The 23,179-nt window shown below is 38.3% G+C and overlaps 1 protein-coding gene across 1 annotated transcript in view; it reads left to right on the forward strand.

The window, feature by feature from the left end:
- Window positions 1–3,187: 3,187 nt before the first annotated feature.
- Window positions 3,188–23,179, forward strand: part of arid3c (AT rich interactive domain 3C (BRIGHT-like)) — a 59,424-nt gene continuing 39,432 nt past the window's right edge. Inside the window, exons 1-2 of the mRNA XM_027028857.2 lie at window positions 3,188–4,349; window positions 5,020–5,700. Coding sequence (XP_026884658.2) covers window positions 4,311–4,349; window positions 5,020–5,700 — 720 coding nt within the window. The 5' untranslated portion in view covers window positions 3,188–4,310. The remainder of the gene's footprint in view (window positions 4,350–5,019; window positions 5,701–23,179) is intronic.

Here is a 23,179-nt window from a genome sequence, read left to right on the forward strand (position 1 = left end):
TTTGAGTCCTGCTCTTTTAAATGTATTAAAGTGCTAACGTCACTGAAGCCATCTGTCATGGCTGGTGAAAGGGGTGTGATTTCAGGAGCAACCTTGAATAACAAGTAGATGTAGGCCTATAATATATCCTTCAAATTCTTATTGCTTTCATTTCATTTTCCAGTGATTTTAGTTTCTGGAAAAGTGTAATTCTATTCAATTAAATTCTATTTAATTTTATAAAATAATATCTTATCATTAAAACCTGAATATGGCACAGGAAATGAAATGTCAGGTGACGGTGATATTTACAGTGTCAATATTTGTCTTTTGCACCTAGGTCTATAATGCAGCCTAACTAAGCAAAAAAGAACTAGCACTTTTAACTTTAACTTGGAGGTTCAGGCTGTTTATTAAAGGTGTTTTGACTTGCATATTTTGAAAATGCTGTACAATTAAAATAGAACAGAAAATTCCACATGTGTTACAAGAGACATCTGCTGGACATTTCTCTAAAACACACATTGCCAGAGTGAACTGTCCTTTGTGATTTCACTCTGGTGTTGTCCTATTGTCCTAAAGACAATTTTATATCAGGGAATAAACCTGAAGATTAAATATGTTTAAATATGTCAGTGTGCTATTTTGAATTTGAATAGATTAAAAAACAAAACAAAACACAAAAACTCAGCAACAAAAATTCCCATTGTATTTTCTATTACTTTATTTGTACATTGAGTAATAATTAACTATAATTAACAAAACAAAGTTTGAAATATGACTAACAACAGAATGTGCAGTGCCAATCATAAAATAGCTACGTTATAATTTCATCAGCTGCACAGTAGCCTTTACAATGTATTTATGTTAAATGCTGGCAACACTGTCTTAAATTAGATACTGAAAACGCAGTCTAAACAGTAAGAATTTGATAGTGTTAGGTTGCATAATAAATATATCCCAAAACTCCTACTGAACTATATGATTAATTTGCCACACTGCATAAGCTAATGCCTATGATGCATATCATTTCTGAGATTTGCTTAATTATAATTGCTTAGTTATAATAGGTCATTATTGTTTGGGGATGCTAATACAGGCTCAAACTACCTCTACTTACTAAGAGATTGTGAAAAATCAAAACTGTTGTAAAACAGTACATGTATGTATACTGTGGAAAAGTAAACACTATTTTTTCATGACCCAGAAATGATTAATGCTGGAATTTTACCTGCTTTGCCATTTAAATACCTTTAGGACACAGAATGTCATTTGCAGTAATGGCTTGCACTAAATGTGCTGCATACAAAGTTATATGTTGTCCCATCTATCATTGGGTGCTTGATTTGTCTCCTATTAGGTGACTTGACAAATGTCCCTAGATAAACCTGTTTCCATTTCTACTGAGTGATCAATATCCCTGATCAATATTGATTTCTTCATCTGCTGTCCTTTTTCTTTCCTCCATCAATTGCTCTTCCCTTAGCTGAGCAGTTTATCTTATGAGTGAATATATCCTCTGTTAAAAGCATACGACATCACTGTGACTACCACTTATATTTTCCAGGAGATGTGTTGCTTCAGGCTTTTCTAAGCACAGAAGCATAGTATAAACTGTCACAGCCTTGTGTACTTGTGTGTTGTGTGTCATTTCGAAGCTGATGCTTGGAAATGATACTACAACTGCATTTGTCTACATCTAATCAAAACCAATACATTTGCCAGTATAAAACCGAATCAATCTGTTGCAGTGGCAACTTCAAAAAATGGAAGAAACAGTCTAAATTAAGAGATAAAGCCACATTAATTTTTCTACAGAAATATTAACATAATTGAATTACATTAATTTGAAGTTGTGATTTTTATGTAACAGGGATGTGTTAGCAAATAAAATACATCAAAATATGTTAAAACATTCTTAAAGTATGTGTGTGTGTGTGTGTGTGTGTGTGTGTGTGTGTGTGTGTGTGTGTGTGTGTGTGTGTGTGTGTCAGTGTGTGTATGTGCACATGTATTAGTCATAATGTCTCAATAAATAAGCCCTTAATATGTCATGTAAATTATTTCTTCTAAATAATAACATGGTACTCTAAGTGATCAACAGTGGAGATCACTTTGTTTCATGGAAAGTCAGATTTTATGAGCAGCTGCAAGGTCATTTAGCCTTGAGCCACACTTACCTCAGTCTCATAAACCTGATCTATTTAGGTAGCATATTAATCTGATTAAGTTTTAGCCTCTCCAATACCTACTGGAAGCACAGTCCACACCACTTATGTCTTTTATTAGCTAAGTGGAGTTAAAGGTGTATACCATAAAAATAATAAACCCTCTATAAGACTTAAACGCAAATGGTAATTTTCAACTGACAATGCCAAAAATATCAAATGATGTAGCTGTACATAAAACAGATTATGTGTGAGTTGCTATAATAATTGAGTCAGCCCTGGTCTCTGTTGACTGTTGATAATGATAACTTACAATAAATGTTTAGTACAGATATGAAGAAAAATAATTCAGATGTGTGAGAATGTGGGAACAATAGATGGCACTCTTGGGCAGGAGTCAAGATAACATTCATTTTGTGACGGACCAGGTGTGTGTTTCCAGTGTTGTCATGTCATTATTGGCCCTGTCATTATAGTAAATTATCAACTTGGCTTATGCTTTACATAGACTACAATATGAAATATTTATTTGCTGTGTGTCAACACATCTTGCTGCATTTGGATATTTCTCCACTACATATTTTGGCACAAGAATCTTCATTAGGTTGTTTTTCTACATGCTGACGTGTCTAGTTTATGCCAATCACATATCATTATACATATTGATCACCGATCAGTTTAATCTAATCACTGTGTTAAGACCTTAACCCTATGCAGGTCACTCACAAGTAAACCAATGAAACTGCTTTGCTCATCTGATGCTGGGAAGTTTCAAAAGCAAGAGAGGGAGTTTTATTAGGCATAGAAACTTCATGCAGGAAAAAGTAAACCTTCTGTCCACACAGCAAAATGCCCTCTGATGAATACATATCAAGTTTTTTCTGTATAGTTGGGATTGTTTGTTTATCTGATTGTCTGAAGTTGTCTATCTATCTATCTATCTATCTATCTATCTATCTATCTATCTATCTATCTATCTATCTATCTATCTATCTATCTATCTATCTATCTATCTATCTAATGTAATGTCCAATATGAAGATAAAAGACAGTAATGAGAAAAATATGACTGTGCAATTATGCATAAACCTATCTAAGATCTCTGATGGTGATTAATTTTCCCCACTAAATTATATGACAGGAAACCATAGGCTGGTGAAATGGCTTTATAATTAGAAATCTGAAGTAATTGAAAGGCACATGGCAATTATATGTTCTGCTGATAGCAGGGTAGTTATATCCACAGAAAACCACCACTTATTGTGATTTCATATTTCAAGCAACTGTTGAAGTTCTGTCTTCAAGTGAAAATGCTGGATCACTGACATGTCATCCACAAAGAGAAATCTAAAGTGAGTGTTAATGTATTAACAATTTATTTATGGAATGATCCATAGATGTTGGACTGAAGAGTTAACATAGTTTGGAATTAGCCACATTTAACTGTAAAATATTGTAGACTACACTAGCTTGTAAAACCCTCCATGGGATCAGAAACAATGACTGAGATTCCAGTGGCTTGGATGTTTGCAATGCCCTTATTGTCTTGTTTATGTTCTCATTTCTGCACTGATACCAGTAGTTTTCAATCACATATACATTAGATATAATATAACAAAAGCGCATAGAAAAGGAAGAATTCCCTTATTGCTATAATGATTTATTTGAAACATCTAAAGCCCCCTGGTGTTTTCATATTCCTTTAATGCAGATTTCTTCAAACAGTGATTTAAAATCACCTTCCTAAATTATCAGGTGTAAGTGCATCAGTTAAACCTTTTGATTTGACTGTTCAACTATATTTCCTTAGCTGACTGTAGACCCTGCCCTGCCTTAGTATTTATCACTCCATTGACGTGTTATACGCAAATGGGAGCAGAAGGGCTGATCTCTCGCCTGAAGAGGTCATTCTGGCTACAGTTGCCACTTGTTGCCAAAACCCTCGGAGCCTGCGGACTCGCCGCGATATCAAATATATATATATATATATACACACGCACATGTATATATACATATATATATATATATTTATATATATTTTTTTTCCAAAATCGAGTTTCCTCGCGATCGTAATATCTCGATGTTGAAACGGGAATACATCGGCATTTGACTGTTTGGTAAAAGGATACTTTTGAACAAATTAATTGCCTTTGACCGGAGAAGCATGGTTGACAACACAAGCATAGCAACTAAATCTGCATTGGTAAGCATCCGATATCCTGGTTACAACAGTCAATTTTACAAAGCCTACAGTTTTTATTTTACAGCATTCCCTATCTTTAAAGCTATTTCTTATTTATTTACTTATCTGAACGTAATATGATGTTTTTAATAACATCCGATACCCAATAACGTTGCTTAGACGCACAGCCATAGCAATAGTATACGGTACCGAGGACTAGGCTATTTGATAAATTATGTTGTTACATTGCCCAGCAAATAACTTTTACTCAAATTTCATTTCCCTAACCTGTCTAAGCAACATCATTTTTCTTTTACATGTTATTCTTAGAACACGAGAATTTCCACTTTCTTCCAACTTTTTGAATGATGACTTCTACAAGTACATTTTTTGATAAGCGCAAAAGTGGTTTGTCTATATGTTAAAAGTTAAACGTCAAAGCAAGTTTTCCTAAGTTCGTACAAGAAAACGTTTTGTTAAATACGAATTTTCAATGCAGAAAGCAAAGGTTTTTGCCGTTTCATCATATTTTTAAGAATATTTGGTTAGATAGCTGGCTACCACATTGGAGGTACCACAGTCATAACTTTAGTGACATTTTTGATGTTTTTTTGTTTGCCTGGGCATTTGTTAGCATTTTGTTCACCTACAGCCTTGTACGTTTAGAATTGACGCTCCATTTCCCCCGCAGCAAGCCGCATTTTCGTCAGCGAACAACCTTCCCCTGCACGTCCCCTCTTCCACTTCTCATAGTCACTTCTCTGGTGCACAGTCTCACTCCTCCAGCGGCACCGGAATGAAGTTGGAAGCGGTTATGGAAAACCTCCAGCGACAGCAGGCGGCTCGCCTTGCCCTGGAAGAAAAACTGCGCCAAGCCGAGAAAGACAAGGACATTAGGTCTATGGTGGAGTCCCAGATCCAACAACAAGCTCTCGCTTTCCGTCACTACCAGGCATCAGTTCGGGGGGCTTTCGCCGGAGGAGCACCGAACTCGCCGGGATCGAGCTCTAGCGAGCGGCACCGCAATCACCACGACGTTCAGAGGCTTGCAGAGCGCGTAGACGACTCCGACATAGACGATGAGCAAGATGTGGACCGTGAAATGGATGAGGACGACCGGGATCTTGAGGAAGACGACAGTATGAATGAGGGCTTAGGGGACGATGATCTTGAAGGACCCCTTGCACATTATCCACCTCGTCATACGTTGCATTCCGGTGCGGGACAGTCACCAAAAAGTATTTCGGCGCTTCCTCTGTCCAGAGTTCAGCCTCCGTATGCAGTTCCGAGGCAGCCCGAATCACCAAGTGCACTAGCGCCGCACGTACAATCGCAGCACCACGAGTGGACTTACGAGGAACAGTTTAAACAGGTAAGACGACATGAGTTGTAGGTTAGGTTTAAAAGTGAAGAAAGTACCTTAACCACAAACCTAAGTAACTGGTATAAAATAAATAATAATTACAACATATTTAAACAGCATTGTTCTCATTGAGTTTGCAAAGTTGGCACACCATGAGCCTTTTTCTTCTGTATGTGTCAGAAATACCTTAGCATCATCTCTCCCTCTTAACTATTCAGTATAAGTTCATGTAGGTCATGTGACATTACACTGTACTAAACTTTGGGTTGATCTGATGTTTAACAGTGAAAGATCATTAGGCTAATGGAAAAAAAAAACAGTGTGTCTATATATGCAATATGTCTTTATTCAGACAAGGTTTTGAGGTTCTAGTTTTATAATGTCTCTGAACTGGGCACTGAATTCAAACTCACATCTCCCTTCTTACTTTAGTCTGACTTTATTGCAGCCAAGCTAAACTCCAGTCAACTTATATAATGTCTGAGCAGCATTTCCAAGTAGTACACGACATTCTATCCAGTTTTACCTCGATGTTAATTTGAGTCCATGATATAGAAATTGATTAAGTATTCGTCTGCAAAAAGAAGAAGAAGAAGAAGAATAAAAAAGATATAGTGGATACTTGCATACATGTAATGGAATTACAGAATTATGCATTGGAACTGGGTTGGCATAATGCTCATATAATCTCCCCCAGAAGATAGCTCAAGTGTATTCTCTGAGGAAAATTTACATTGATACAGTGATGGCTGAGCTCTTAAACTAACATAGATCTATATAGAGTGGGCCTGGATGGACCTTTCATTCTTTATTTATGATGGATCATTCAGAGCCATGCCTAAATGAGATATGTACATTAGAGGCTGCATTAGTGTATGCAATGGTGTAATTTAAGGCATAGAAATGCAATTCAAATGAGGGCATCAGCCTTAATTGAGGGTCATAAAATGGAACATAATGACATAGGAGCCTTCTCCTTTTATTCGCATATGAGCAGCGTTTCCATGGAAAATGAATGGTGGGGCATGCAATGTACTGTCGTTTTTCCATAGTCAACTTGAGCAATATGATAAAACTCACAAAAATGTCAACAACTAAAATGCAGGAGTAAGTTTATACTATTAATTTAACATCTGATAAATGTAATATTTAAGATCAGTTCGAGAAAGCTTTGTAAAGTATGAAGGTGGTAGTGTTTCTATAGAATTTGCAAGTTGTCGCTGATGCAGATCAGTAAAAGTTTGACAAGAAATGAAAAAAGAACCAAAACAAACAATAAAAACCCACTACATAATCATCCATATCACAGAAGCGGTTTGGTTTCACAGAGGTCAAAAACATACTTTTTGCAATCAGCCTTAAGATATTTCCACAAATCAGTTTACACACAGGAACAATGAAAGGATGCATTTGGCAGACTGAGCGGAGCCAGTATATTGCCTGTTTTTGACATTGCAAAAAAAAAAAAAACACATTTAAAGGCAGTAAATACCTCTCTGAAATAAGAACAAGATGTTGCTTTGGGGGTGAGGAGTCCATTGCACTGGACATTGTGACCAGATTCCTGAACTTTGCATTTATGACAGTGAATAATGCCAGCTTGTCTGTTTGGCTTTGGGAGATTAACCTATGACATATTAAAAGCCACCACTTTCAAACATTTCTTTTTTCTAACTTGATGCAGCAGTTATAAAGTCTGTCAAGCTTTTTAGTAAGAAAAAAGTAATTATATGCTGCCTAGTGTCTCTTCAGCAAAGTGATTTGTTGTAAAATGATTGTATGATACATTGTTTACTATAAATTTTGTTTTTCATTCTAATATGTTTACCTTTTTATCTTGCTGTGTATACACACCCATACATGTTCAGCGAGTATTGAATAAGTACAAAATACAGAGAGGGTGTAAAGAACCAATAAGGAGAGTCCAAAAAAACCCCAAAACTGAAAGCATTTGCCATATGACCATTTGTTGTTAAAGAAAGAGTCAGGCAAGTGGGAGGGAATAAGCACAAAGTTGCGTGGAGTTTTGGCAGGAGTGCAGAAAACTAGACCTGCTGGCATTCCAGTCTGGCTCCCACCCAAAAATGCTGGGATCTCCCTGTCTGGCAGTGAGCGCGCATGTGTCGGCTTACAGCCAGACCATTACGAAATGAGAGCAAACTGCATACTTCAACACAATCCAGTCATACAAATGTGCATGTGTGTGTTCAGCATATCTACTGTAGACAACCGCGCTTGCTGAAGCGTTCTGGCAGACCAATGCATTGCTGTAACCCCTCTGATAATAACTGCTACATTGATGAACTAAAAACATGCAAATAATGTTCTGATTTGTAAGTGTTTTGTGTCCAAAAAAGCAATGTACTTGTGACAAATAATGAGCAGTGTTTTAAAGTGCAGTGTTATTAAATATATCAATTCTTTAAGATGGTGACAAATGTTAATCTAGCAACCTTGAAATCCCATTATAATCAATCTGTCCAGAATATACATCAGTTATCCCAATAAAACTGAATGTCCATTTTCCCTCACTGCAAATAGAAATTTTTGGAGTGCTCTGTCCAGCCTCTACTTTGGATTCAGTGCTTTTGTTTGATCTCCCCACTGCCCTTGTCGTCCCTATGCCATGTTTTGCAAACATAACAAACTCTCAGACTGGGTTTTTCCCATAACAAGCATCACTCAGAAGACCATGGAGGAGGGCTGGAAGGGGATCAAGGGGGCGGAGGGAAGGCAGCAGTGTATGGTTTCACTATAGAAGCCTGCAGAGACTTGGCTTGTGTTTCCCTCTTTTGTTTGCTTTGGCAGATCTAGGCTAATGGCCAGCTTCTCAACTCCAAAAGCCTTAACTCTAAAATTTTGGTACTATTTGGTCTAGCATTTTTGGAAGCATTTCTTTTTTTTTTTTCTTCAGAAGCAGTTAAAGATTGCACTGTGTCTTACATATTTACACATATTTCTGCTAAAAACAAAAACAAAACAAAAAAACAACAACAACAAAAAAAAAACATGAACAGCACAAAAGGAATCCTCTTTCTAAAATTTGTAGCCTTAAATTATTCTTGTATCTATAACTGTAGCTTTTTAATGGTCTTTTTTATTTTCAGACACTTCTCTGTGAGATATATCATGCACAGGTTACTCAGTTTAGCAGCAGTCGGCGGTGACCTAATTCTGACTGTGGAGGTGAAGCTAAACATTTCTTGGACAAAAAGGGAAATGAGGCAATTGTGAAATCACTGAAAGGAACACAAAGTTCCTTCTTAGTCAGGAAGCCAAAATAGGTTTTGTGTTTAAATAAACAAGGTTATTGGGTTTAAGCATGATGGTGGCTACTTCTTTATTTTCACAGTTATGTCCTTACAATAAAAGGACAAAAAGAAGAACATTTAACATCTGTCCAAATGGAACGGAATGTGAAGAAGGAAGCTCTCTGCAGGGAAGAGCAGCCATAACCCATAATGCTCAGCAATGGGATATTTTTAAATAACCTATCTAAGGCTGTTCTCAAGTAACACTCATCCCTTCAATTTAGACCCATTAATTTCTTCATAAAAGCACTGGGTGCCTGTCTTTGACCCAAGCAGACACACAGGCACACAGAAATTTCAGGCTCAACACAAGAAATTCCTTCTTCTTCTTTTTTTCCCCCCCTTTTTTTTTTTTACAATGCCTGCTCCACCCCGCCGGTTGGCCCTTCTGCTTCATTGCAGAGCTGAGGCCATACCTTTTCAGTCCACAGATCCATTTAGTCACTCAGCATGCAGCCTCAAGCTGAAACACATGCATGGAGCCGAACCCTCCATATGGCAGAGACACTGGTGTTTATACCCAGCAGCAGTAGTACTGTAGTAAGAGTAAGCTCTCCTGACAGACTCTCCAGACAGCCATAGCTCCTGGCCTCCTGATGTGCCATTGCTGGAGGTATTTAACAGCATTCATGCAGCCCTCACCACTGTAGATGCCTTTTTTTTGTAACAGATTGCTACAGAGTTAGCCACAAACTTACAGAGTTAGCTGTAAAACCAAAAAGATTTTTAGTCGCTAAATGCTGATCTAGGATAGGTTCCTGTGACCAAACAATAACCTTGAGTATTGTGAGAGAACCTTCAAAGTTGTTCTCAGATCTGCAGCTTGGGCAACATCTACAAGAAACTGAAAAGGAAAAAAAAGATAGCTGGCAAATGGTCTCTTGTCAGAGGGTTCTGTTTTAAGGCTATGTTTGTCAAAGCCTCAGTCTTCACTTATGTTCTGTCAGGGAAAATATGCCTGGAACGTTTTTCGCCATAACTCAAGCAAGGAGTGCCAATAAAGCACATATGGGGATACAATGTGCCATTGAGGCTTTAGTGTTTTGGCAGCAAAGGGCTCCTTATTTATTAAAATACTGGTTTATTTGAGCAGTTTTACTCTGTGTATTATATTTTATATATGCTTGCCCAGTATTTGTGCAGCTTCTTTGGGCAATCCAGCTCATTTAATACAGAGACATTATTAGAGAAGACAAGCCACTCTATGAAATATGAATGGAGTAACTTGTAATGCACAACACACCAGTTGTAGTATGGTAAGTCAGTAAACACACAAATGCCAAATGCCTTGTTCCTAAATACATAGTCAGACCTATCATATTCTTTCAATGAAGCATGCATGGATTTAATGAACAACTGTCTTTGCGACAGTCTTTACTAGTTGGTGACTAAAATGACTCAAAATTGCATTATATTATCATACTAATACCTAATGTATTAACACTTGGCAGTTAATTCTCATATTTCCTATTTAATTCAACTAGAAATTAGCTTGCAAGCTAGCTGGTTATCGCTAACTATATTAACTAGCTAGCATGTCTCAGCACAATGAACAATAAAACAGGCTTCAGCAATACTCCAACATTATTAAGTTTTGTGCATGACCTGGTGAGCATATCTTGGTGTTTACTGTTATTCACAAACCATATGTAAGTGTTTGACCCAAAACCACAAAGTTTGTTACATCATACCGGTGATTTCATAGATGTAAGTTAGAGTGGCCAGACATCCAGTTATAGGCCAGACAGTCCATTTTTTCCCTGTCCTCTATACAGCAGAACATCTGGACTGACACATATTTGTCATCCTTCTGAAGTGAACTGGTAGTTGCTTTCCAACTGAGCAATATTATTTCATTGTGTCACTGGGTCATGTCATAGCAAATACTTCATTGGTTTAGCAGATCAGCTTATACCTCACCTACCGGCTAACCGCAGAATGTCTATGTTCTAAATGAGAGTGATGTTCCCCTTTTAGGGGATATTACAGTGGCCACCATGCTATTAGTTTTGTAGTATTGAGTGGGTCTTCTTCATTCTAGATGGGAACCTGGTCTTGCATAACTGAAAATAACTGCTAGGGGCATTGCAAAAATGGGCACGGAATGGACAGGCAAGGGGCTTTGCTTAATGCAAACCAGAATTGTTATTATGTTAAACATAACAGCAGAAGTTACGAAAAACCTGACTTTGGTCTAATGGCTTGCACTCTTGCAGAAGACTTTTACCGAGACTGATGATCAGTCAAATGCAAATTCATATATTCACAACTGAAATCTAATTTGATACCACATGCAGTCTAGACTATAAGTGTAGACAGTAGGTAATGCTTTAAACAAATAAATTAGTGTATTACAGTCCTGAATGATCATTTCTTTGGGTGTGTGTGTGTGTGTGTGTGTGTGTGTGTGTGTGTGTGTGTGTGTGTGTGTGTGTGTGTGTGTGTGTGAATGTGGATGTGTGTGTAAAAGTGGATGATAAAAACTCATTATTTTGGGGTATTTACAGACAGTATCCTAAGGAATCATACGTGGTTGGTGTTACAGAACTGCCTCATGTACTATATTGAATGTCACTAGACAGAGCAACAGTGTGTTATGAAGTACTGTGCACTGTAATCCTTGCTGACATTTACCTGTATAGCTAATGGTTTCCCGATCTTTTCCCTTATTCTGTGAATGAGGTGTGACTCCGAGTGGTTTGTATGCTACATGGCGGCAATAGTTAGAGCTTAACTGTGGGGGGAGGCTGCATGCTTTTCTGTCACCTGATCTCAAGACATTATACATTGGTGTTCCAGTGCATTGTGGGTTCTGTACTATGGTAGTGAGTTGAGTAATGGCACACTGTTAAGCTTCACATAACTATTTAGGGATCAAGTGTTCTTGTCCATTTTTTGAAAATGCACCCTGTCTCCAGTCTGTATACACTTATGTAAACACCTCACAGTAAAGAAGCACCTTGGATATTGATCATACAACAATTCTATGGATTCTAATAATTCAGAAGATAAGTGTTTTTCACATTAAAAGACAGTATGCTGTATACATTATGGGTTAGTCAATTTTGGCTGGTTTGATCAAGTTTGCCATTTTTATTTCCATTCCCACTAATAATAGTTTGCGAGCATAAAGTACAGTTCACATGGAGGTCCATAAAGGTGATTTGTCTTGAAATAATTGGACTGCTCACCATGGCACAATTAGAGCAGTGTAACACTCCGTAAGACATGGTTTTATATAACGTATATAATTATAGTCCCACTAATATTGCTTCTTAATAAAACATTCCACATGATATTGTTAATTTAGAAAAAAACTACTTTGTATATGGCCTTCAGAAGGCCACACAGTAAAACGCAGCTTCCATTAGTAATTCAGACACACAATGACATCATAACTTTTACACAGTGAGTTCAAATGGTACATTTGTTCTTGTCAGCGTTTGACTCGTAAACAACTATGTAAAACGGCTACGTGCAGGCAACAAAATATACTTTAATTTCACAGATGTCTCTGTAATTTCTGCAGTAAATGCTTTTTATCTGTAATAGGCCTAACTCGCACCATTTGAGCAGATACAGCTCTACCATATATATCTATATTTATATGTCAAGTTCACTAATGCTTTCCAGTCTAGACTATTAAGATTATTTTATTCTTCATAGTAGCCATAGTATTATAATTCACCACAACCACTGCTAGTTGTTTATTGTATTTCTATATTAGAAGCAACTATATAATTGAATCCTGGTTAATTCTGCCATCACTGTAACAGTGTTTTTCTATCACTTTGAGCTTGCAAACTAATAAATGTTTACCCAACTTGCTAATTATGTGACATATTTCCTTTTTAATATATGTTGACTTTGTCTGAAACAACATATCCATATTAAAAGCTCAGTTTTCCATGGTAAAACTTGATTTACATGTGGTAGAAAAACACCCCTCAGAGCAGGGCCCATGAGACTGGTCTGCTGTGGTCAGGCCAGTAGTGAAGTGGTGTGCAGCTGAGGCACCGTGTCAGCACTCTCCCTCTGTATAGCCTCTTTCATTAAGGGCAGAAGTGGTAACAGAAGGCAGGAAAGAAACAAGCTCTTAACGTCAGCATCAGATATTCATGTTTCCAGGATTAGCTTGTTTGTTACAGTCCCCACCCCCACCCACAACAAACACCCACACAAACCCCACACCACAATCCGATTGGCTGCTAGTGCCTGACTGGCATGTTTTAACCTGCTGAAATATACAGCTTGAAAATAATTTTCACATCTTGTAAAACCCAACACTGAATGCATGGATTGTATGAAACTGATAGTGAATGGAGCGGTATAATTTTAAATAGAACTCCACTCAAATGTCCATTTATTTATATACAAAATATGACTTCCAAAGATTAATTGGACTTTAGAGTACTGTAGTTTTGTTTAGTATTACTGTAAAAGTGTAAAGCCAGCATTGAGGTAGCCTTAACTCCAGTTGCTCAGATACAAAATTTTGCACGAGATTTAGGCTAAACTCAGGCTAGTGCATTCAGCACGGTTCATAGGGCCAGTCGGGTGTAAAGATCAGATGTAGTCTAACTCAGTTACCTTGTGTCTAATCCCACTAGTGGTGGAGGTCTGTTTGTTTTGATGATGGAACAGTCCACTGATTCAGTTTAGCATCTGGTCCCTTTCAATTGTGGACATATAGTGCAGAGAGAGAGAAAGAGAGAGATAGAGAGACAGAGACAGAGAGAGAGAAAGAGATAATGTGGAGCAGAGAAGAAGCTATAGTGGGAAAGAGAAAGGAAGCATCATTAGTATCATTCTCATTCACATCAGAATGCAGTTTTTTTGTGGTTTTTTTTTAAACTTTTTTTATGGTGCTGGCAGATGCACTTTAACTGTCTGCCATGCCATAACTATGTGCAATAGTGACTTCCCTTTAGATTTGTACATAAGAGCTTTAGGTTTTTGCACAGATTCAACATCACCAACCACCTTTACTCTTGAGGTTTGTGGCATCTGCAGGGGCTTTGGACAGTAGATAATGCTGGACCTGACTACTCATGATTCTCCAATGGATTTTGATTTAGACTTTTAAACACTCTGTTATTTATTAGCTTAATTAGACATTAGTAAGGAGAGATATTATAGAGATCAATAAGACCTGACTGTATTATTTATCTCTATAATAACTTATCTTCCATGATAAGTTCTGTTTATTTATGTTGTTTCCTTTAATTTCTCCTTTTACCCCACCCTCACCATTTGCCACAAAAGCAAATGTTTGATGCACCAGCAAGCAAATCTATTGTATAATTTCTATGTTGTTGACTATAGAGCATTTAGCAGAAAAAAAGGGCAACTTCTGACTCATTTCTTTCATAAAACAGGTGAGCCTGACTTGTGCCAAACAGTGCTGTAGTACTGTAAGCTAAGTAGCGATTACCTTCATTTGCAGTCATTCATAAAAAGAACAAGTGGATAATGAAGCAAAATAGTTTCTTTTAGTGCAGCCCACTGAGTAACTTGTAAAGTGCACAGTGTTAGTTCCAGAAGCATCTGTAGTCACTGAGTGAGAAAAAGCAGGTGCCGCTTCCTTTTATGATCTTTAACCCTTTAAATTCATACCAACCAGCCTCAAAAAGGTATGATTTTTTTGGGGGGGTGGGGGAGTGGGGGTGGGGGTGGGATGGGGGATGGGGATAGTCTACTGTGTCCGGGTCCCAAAATTTGCCGCTACTCCTTTGGACATATGTAATTAAGTATCCTGGCAATTCTGTTTTTACAGCATGTTTTTTTTTTCTATCCTGTTCTTTATTTTCAGTTGATTTTGTACATAGAAATAGTGCCTGTCTGTGGTAGCAGGTAGCAACCGGGTCGAATGTGGATGCTCTTGCGTGCCAGTGACCACTGCCTATGACTTCAGCTGTGCCCTTGACGTGTGTTCAGTCAGGAAAAGGCAGCGGTCCTGGGAGGAAGTCGGGATATTCAAGTGTTTCTTTCGGTGGTGGTGGAGGTGGCTCCTCGTCTCTGATTCAGGAGGTTAGTACACCACCCACCCCAGTCCCCCCACTACCCCTGCCGCCGTTTCTCTTACTCTCCCGTCACTTAAGTCTCACTAACACCCCCCCCCCCCCCGTCCAGCCTGCGCCCTGCTTTACAATGAGAAACCTCATACTTGTTACCTCCCACCCCTCAAATGTGGTGACAGTCAAGAGAACTAACAATAGCTCAATAGCCCATCTCTCTCCTGTGATGCTCTTGTCCTGATGAGATGGTGAAAGACAATACTTTGTTTCAATGCACAGAACTGTGGTGTCTGCTGCTGCAGTTAGAGTGTTACCTACAATTAAACAAATCCCCATATAAAACCACTGGCTTATGTATTTTTGGTATGGCTAGTTTAACAGGTAGTATAGGTATAGGTAAATCGGTTCCATATGTAATCTTTACATGTGGATACATTAATACTGTTTTTTTTTTTTTACTTCCACATTTGCCCTGAAAAATGTTATTGTTAAAGGTTCATCTGACATTCTTTGAAATTATTTAACTCAAACATGCCCACTGCTGCTCCCCTGTTGCAAAAGCACATGTGTTATCCCAGGTTCCCAGGTTCCATCAAATCCATGATTTGAACATACCGAGTATCCCCTGCACATCTGACTAGTGCATGTCTCAATAATCTTGCAACACCCACGAAGGGAGTGAGGACCCATTCTTTTTTAATTGCCTACAACGAATTCAGGGTTCAATTAGAGCCTGGATTCCACAGCCATGTGATACAACACCCCCTACCATCGCAAAAGAATCCTCAATCATAGTCTCACTTTTGTCCCATAGGCAATAGCTGTGCAGAGGCCTATCCCATTTCTTTCCTTTTTTAAAGCAAAGAAGAAAGAGGGAAAGAACTCCAACAGCCATTGACATTCTCTTGCCATGGAACTAACTGACTTTTGTTTAGCTCAAAATGGGGATAAACTAACACCCGTGTGCTAAAAGATTTGTGGGTCAGTGAAAGAGGTTGTGGAAAAACAGGGAGTGGGGGGTATAGCACAACAGCAGCAGAGCAACAGGCCACAATTAATAGGGAAAACAGTGTCCGGCAGTCCAGGATCCTTGAGGGTGTTTGTTTAACAGATTTTCTCCCTGCACCCAATTCCTCTCCAGCAGCTGTAAAGATGATTTATCAAGTCTGAGGGGAACGATGAAGCTTCTGGAATGAAACAAAGCGCATGCCACACAGAAGGTCTTTGCTTCTTCTTTTTTTGCTTAGTTGTTGTTCATAGCTGAAGAAGACAATTTTACACTCTAGAATGGAAAGACTGAGCAAACAGCAACAGAAATATAGTAAAATCATCACACTGCATTTTTAAAACCTAATATATAATTATGTACACCTTTGTGGGTTTTCCAGTGGAAAAGATTCCTCAAGGTCATATCCTGAGAGACAGGAACATTAAAGGTTCCTAGTATCCCTCTGCATTTGCACAGAGTATATTATTTCAGATTCTGTCAGTGAAAATAAAGCCAAGGATTGCCATTTGTTTTGATGCCATCAATACCAAAGACAAACTAAGATTGTTTGCAGCTACACAAACACTGTGCATTTCTTTATTCTTATGATGATAGTTTATGGCATCATATAAGCAAGGATGAAAATACAAACTGAATCATAGTAAATTGTTTGAGAGAAAATAAACACATATGAATGATTTAAACAAAACAGCCATGAGTTTGCCATATGGGTTGGTGGTTATTTATTTATTTATTTGCTTACTTAAGAATTGGCTTTTTGAACACATGTTGTAGACTGTATGGTGCTTGAGTGGACTTGCATTATTAGGGTGGCTTCCTCTAAACATCGATAGGTCTTTCCCTTCATATTTTTCTGTAATATTATGCAGAAGGATCCACTGTAATTAAATGGAATTTTTTTTTTTTTGCGGAAGAAGTATGAACAACACGACAGTAACCTTCGGAGTACAAATGAGTGAACATGGGGATAGACATTTTTACTTTTCCCATTGATGGACCACTTCCAGTGTCAATGCTTAGTTATGTGTAGGAGTCGTTGCATTTTCTGATTACTTTTATTGAACCTTGTACTTGTGTATGTATGGTTACTTTTCCAATAACAGGCCTTTTAATTTGCCATGAAAAAGAGTATTTTCAGTAGAATAAATGTTACTGGCACCACAGACAGGGACTCTTTTTTTACTCACCTTTTTCTTCTCGAGGCTTGTGTTTTATAGTGCGTGACTTACAGTGGGATGGTCTGTTTGGTTTTGTGTAGGTGTAAAACGTAATTGTTTGTTGGATTTCACATTTCAGCATATAGTGCATATAATGATGTACTGAGGCACAAGGAACATTGTGCATATGTTTTTTCCTCATATCTACTGTATTTTTCTTAGATTTTCTTAATGGATTGCTTGACGTTTTTTCAGTGAATGTTTCACTCAGTTTAAGCCAGTTCATAGCCATTGTTAATGAGAATATGTGTCTTAAAAATATTTGAACACACTTGGATTAACTGTGTCAAACCCATGTCCGTGGACATCTTATCGGTAATACACTCAACCCACTTCTGTTCCCCCACCACCTGAAAATAGGGGCAGAGATGCAATCAGTAAATTTAGATTGAAGTCCACTTGAAATCAATACAAACTAGATACATCTCATGTTGTAGATCCTTGGCCAATCAAGACAATTCAGTCATACTTCCTCAGCTTGTCTTTGTGTTGCTACTTGCCCAGAAGCTCACATGATAGTAAATAGGAGGAAAAGTATGCATCAAAACCAATAAGATCTGCAGTATACGTGGACACAGTTCCAATTAAAAGTTTCCTAGCAGAACGCTTTAGATAACACAGAAAGATTTTTGTTTTTCTTTCTGAACTGACTGTCACATCGTTCTGTTTTTGACCAGCAGCTGATGTAGGAGTCAAACACGGCTGATCATGATTGACTGCCCTGCTAAAAAGCAGCCAGTTCTATCAACAGAGAACATTATCCGCATCTCCTAGGATAAGGCCTAATGACGTTAAATAGAAATTTGACAAGGTAATGGATTTGTTTATTCCCCCCAGTTCCATTCTCTTCCCCTTGGTGTGCATGGCAAACATATTCATGTAGAAAGGAACTAAGCAGGAAAAGGATTATTTAAGGTTACTCACAAGAGGGATGAAAGATCAATATTGACCCTGGAAGGTAGAAAAAAAGAAACCAGAAAAATCCAATGGAGCCCTATATAATTTGGGAGCTAGTCAGCACTTATGCACAGGGCCAGGCTTCTTTGTGGCATCAAGTGTGCCATAAGGCCAGCTCACTGGAACCTGCCCCTCTTTAGGGGGGTGATCTCTGACCAATAAAACTTTATAACAGATAGCAGAGAGGAAGTCATTTGTGGAGGAACTCCACTGAACAATTAAATACCAAGGTACTTTTAGCTATCACTGAGAATATATATTTTTATGTGGCCTGAAGTGAGACTTGGTCACATTAATGGTCTGATTAATAAAGAATGGTGGTAAAATAAGTGATATGGTTTTAATGTATAGTTATCATTTAAATGTATGTTCAGACTGTTTCTGCCATAAAAGTAACATATTGTCGTCCTAAATAACCGTAAGGAGAAGCACATGACTAATAGATCAGATACAAGTCACTGTCATACCAGTTCAACCAGTTCAATTCTTGGCCCCTGGCCCTTTAAGAAGCCTGAGAAATGTGATCCCCTTTAATCAGCATTTGCTTCTGTGAAATCTAACATAGGCTTGCTGACACTTTGTTTCTGTTTAGCATTAGCAGAATCTGATGACCTTTGACCTACTCATAGCCCCCTCCCCCACTCCACTTCACCATAAAACAGCATTTGCAGCTCATAGATTCCTCACTAGGTCAGAGATCATTAAGAGGATCAAAGAGTGGGGGGCTGTAACTGGTGGCACACATGAGCCAGTAGTGACTGTACTGAATCTACACTGATGTTGTTTACGTTATATAGGTATATGATGAGATGAGATACTTCTTTATTGAGATTTTAGCATTCATGCAGGTGAAAAACAGGAATATGAGAGTGTGGCTGGAGGGTGGATGTGTGTGTGTGGCTGGGGGGAGGGTGGAGCGTAATACACAGTTGTTTATAATTCAACCTCTCTATATTTCCATTTGGCTGGAGTGAGATCTCCCAGCAGTCCTTTGTGCCCTTCAGTCTGTGTGTTGTAAAATCACTTCTTTCGTCAGCTGCGAGAGAAAATGTGCTGTTGTCCACTAAGATGACCTGGACTCATGTTCCCCTTCTTCAATTATTTAGCACCAGAGCCATAAAGCTCTTATTTAAGGGCTTCCTCTGTCAGTTTCATTATGTAGGCTTACACACTTGTCCAACCACAGAGCTTAGTCTTGTTGGAAGAATGGTTTATTATCAAGAGTTCCAGTGACAACACCATCTGCTGATCAACAGAAAAGAAGTGATTGATAAATAGGACAGCTGTAACATTCTACAACCAGTGGGCTTGAATGATCATTGCAGTTTGATGGAGAGAGGGTAAATATAGCTATACCTTTAAGCATGAAGTGTAGCAACATTTATAGTTTACATGGACCTTAACAACACATAACGTTTAAGTTTATTAAGTATTGCTATGCCTGAATTGCAATGAAATATAATTATAGTAAGAAAGGTTAGCCATAATGAGATGTTACAGTGATTAATGATAACAAGTGACAGAGATAACATGTCAGTCAAGTGGCTGAGTCAGCCTCAGAAACTTCAGCATTTAATACCTTATATGGTTGTGGTGTCTAGATTATACTCCCTAACGAACTTCAGTGCTTTATGGCTGACCAGCACTTTTAAAGAATAGGTGTTACATCAGCTTGCAATGATATGTACTTAAGCAAATTGAACTTCTCCTTTTTGGCTGAATGAGATCAACTACTGATAGTGCTGATACTGTTTTTACCATTTTTACTGTGTTTACTGCTGATAGAACCTAAGAATAAGGTAAGAGGATGTCTTTTTAAAAACATAACACGCATCAGAGGTAGAGTTCTGTTCATGCCCAAACTGTCCTAAAAAAGCCATTTGTCTGTTTATATAGTGCCATTCATAATCACTCAAAGCAGTTTTTTTTTTAAATGCATGTGTCTCCGTGTAATGTTTCAACCAGAAACATAGAGATGGGTCTTCATGTGGGCCTGCAGTGGATTAGATGACAATCACAGTGTTCTTTTTCAGCATCGTGTGAATGGAAGCCCTGGCAGAGGTATAATTTGTGGCGATATCTTCACCATCTGCTTACACAATGCTGGTCAGAACTGTCCTCTGGCAGGAAGGAAATGGCAACCCCCTCCACCTCCCAACCCCCCAACTGATGATGTGGCAGTCTGAGTCATAAATTTAATAGCCGTCCCTCCTCTCCTTTTCCTCACCCCTCCCTCTGCATTGCCTCATCCCTCTTTTACCCCCCCACCCCCCCACCAGGATTGCTGACCTCCTTCCTTCAATTATTTGGCCTCCCAATTTTTTGTGCACTGCTTCAATTTGTATAGAGCATCACAAAGTGGCCACAAGGGATGCATTTGTTAGCTTAGCCACCCCCTCTTTTCCTCCTCCCTTCCTCTTCCTCATATATATATATATATATATGATATGCAGATTCTCCCTCCTTGTGGTACAGCTCGTTGGATCGCTGTAATCGGTGACAGGAAGAGAGAATCGACGAGATGAATCCAGTGATTTCCTGTCATTTAAAGTCTCATCACTGCGTGTCTGCTGATTTATGCTCTGATTTACAACGATCTACTATATAAATTAGGTTATCATAATGGAGTTAGAACTCCTGCAGCAGCAGTGTTGTGGGGTATTAGTGGAGAAATGGTTGTGTGTGTATTTGGAAACTAGATTGTAATCTATTACATGCCTTTCTATTAGAACATGCAGTTGTGAAATGGCAGTATTCACTTATTTAAAGAAATATAGAGGTCATTGATGGTGTGTTGCAGCATCAAAGGTACATTTTCATTTAGAGATTCATAAGAACATCATTGAGCTCTGGGTTTTCAGAGGTTTGCTAATTGCCAATTGTGCACTGTTAATATGGATTTATCACCTATATAGATGGCAATGTGCTTTGTATTTTTTAAACAACATATGGGTGACAATGTTTACTTTACATTCAAGATTCAACAACGACAATCCCTTGACACTAAACAAACCGGTTATGAGTAATAATTGCCAGCATAAGCTCAGATTTGATAGTTAACAATGACTCTTTAGCAAACACAAAAGAGCTGTTGTTATCTATGATTTCTTCATAATGTCAGCTAATGAGCTTTATTAATTATTTTAATAGGTTAATGAGCAATAAATCTTCTAACTCATTGAGATGTTTACTTTCTTTTGTTTGGATAAAGTTTATAATTCACATATAGGTCATCTCCTAGAGTGTAATATTTAGACTAGCACATGAAGCCTACAATAGTTCATCCAAATTTTTCATTACAGCTGACACTCAAGACAGGAACGGCTTTGCATTTCAAATGACTAATCACAAACTTACAGTTGGATGTCATCCAAACTTCACTTCATTCCTAATGACGTAGTGTGTGGCTGCAGATTGAGGGGTAATGCAAGGATACCAGGGATCGCCATATACACTGGGCAGTGTGAAATGTGCCTATGTAATGATATAGATGTGGAGAGAGTGAGAACTGCATCAGATGGTTGTTAGCCTGGCCAGATAAGGATGAGACTGCCATGTAGGTGGCATAAGCTGGTTATGGGTCTGCTCATACAGGCATGGTAACCATCTCGAGCCCTTCTGTCAAAGACCATAAAAGGCTGCCTCACACAGGAGCCAGATTGGTGATATGTCAGAGATGCCCTTTCACTGTTTACATATATCCTCAGCTAGAGCAGTTAGTGAGACCCCACCTTTTACAAAATCACAGTTTCTCTCTCTCTCTTTCTCTTTCTCTCTGTCCATCTTTCTTACACATATACATAAACACACCCAGACTACCCCACCCAGTTAGTCGAATTTAACTAATCTTCATCATTCCAATTTATTAGCATTTCCTGTCATTACCCAACACAACCAGCCTGAAACTGAAGAGTGCCTCAGCAAACTGTCCATTATGCCACTATGTAACTATGCTGCTTTATGTTAACAGATCTCAAATGACATATGATATCTATTTATCTGCCAGTCCGCTCTAATCTCACTCACTAGAATTTCAGTCTTTTTCTAAGGTTGCAGAAAGCAGGATGGGCAATTATTTTTGAAGGCCTTGACTGACAGAGGAAATCACCATTGACATAATGTACATTGAAAGGCTGCAGATCAGGAGCTCCCAACCAATTGATTTTTTTTGTGGGTCTGAGCCTATATTCTGCCACTCTGTGTATATACCCTAGTGAATAACTACCAGGAAGAGAAAGGAACAGCTAATCACTAATTGAGTCTACACTTTCCTCGTTGTAGTTTTGCAGTTTTAAATTAAATATCAGAGACAGCAGAGACAAGTATAAGTATTCTGGACAGGGTGGGGTGAGGGGAAAGTTGTTTAGATTAAATGGAAAAATGGTAAATAAATATTCTACACAGGTTTTGATCAGCTCTTCGATGATCTTTAGAAGTTATTGAAAAGCTATGTAGTTTTGGTAGATAAGTATTTGTATTTTCCCTGTACAGATTTTTTTGAATGAATGAGGCCTGACTGTCTTTGGAAAAGCCATCACCACTCAGTAGCTGTGGCAGTTGTGAGTGAGCAGACAGTGTTGCTGCTGTGCTCTTCACACCTCGGCGTGTGCTGCGCAGTGCTGACACTTTCCCACTTCCTGCTGACAAGCTCCTTTCCTATTAAATAAGAAGCGATGGAGCTGTGGTTTAGAAGCTCTGTCCTACTTATTCTCTCTTTTGTGTGCGAACCTTAGTGGCCAAGCTTGCATACGCATATATATGACTCATGTATAATATTTATGTCCAGATTGTATGCATCCTTAGTCAAGAAGGAGCAAAAACCCTTTAGCTTAAAACAGGCTAAAGGCATGTTCTGACGAGTTTTGGATATTTGACCTGTGAGCGTGATAAGTGAAAATTTATCAGTTAAACAGATTAGAAAGATGTCTGCCATGGCTTTGTCCTAAGCTTTCGTGGCATTGTCTTGAACAGTCCTAT

This window comes from Electrophorus electricus, chromosome 9 (assembly GCF_013358815.1).
Source record: "Electrophorus electricus isolate fEleEle1 chromosome 9, fEleEle1.pri, whole genome shotgun sequence".
Taxonomy (NCBI): Eukaryota; Metazoa; Chordata; class Actinopteri; order Gymnotiformes; family Gymnotidae; genus Electrophorus; species Electrophorus electricus.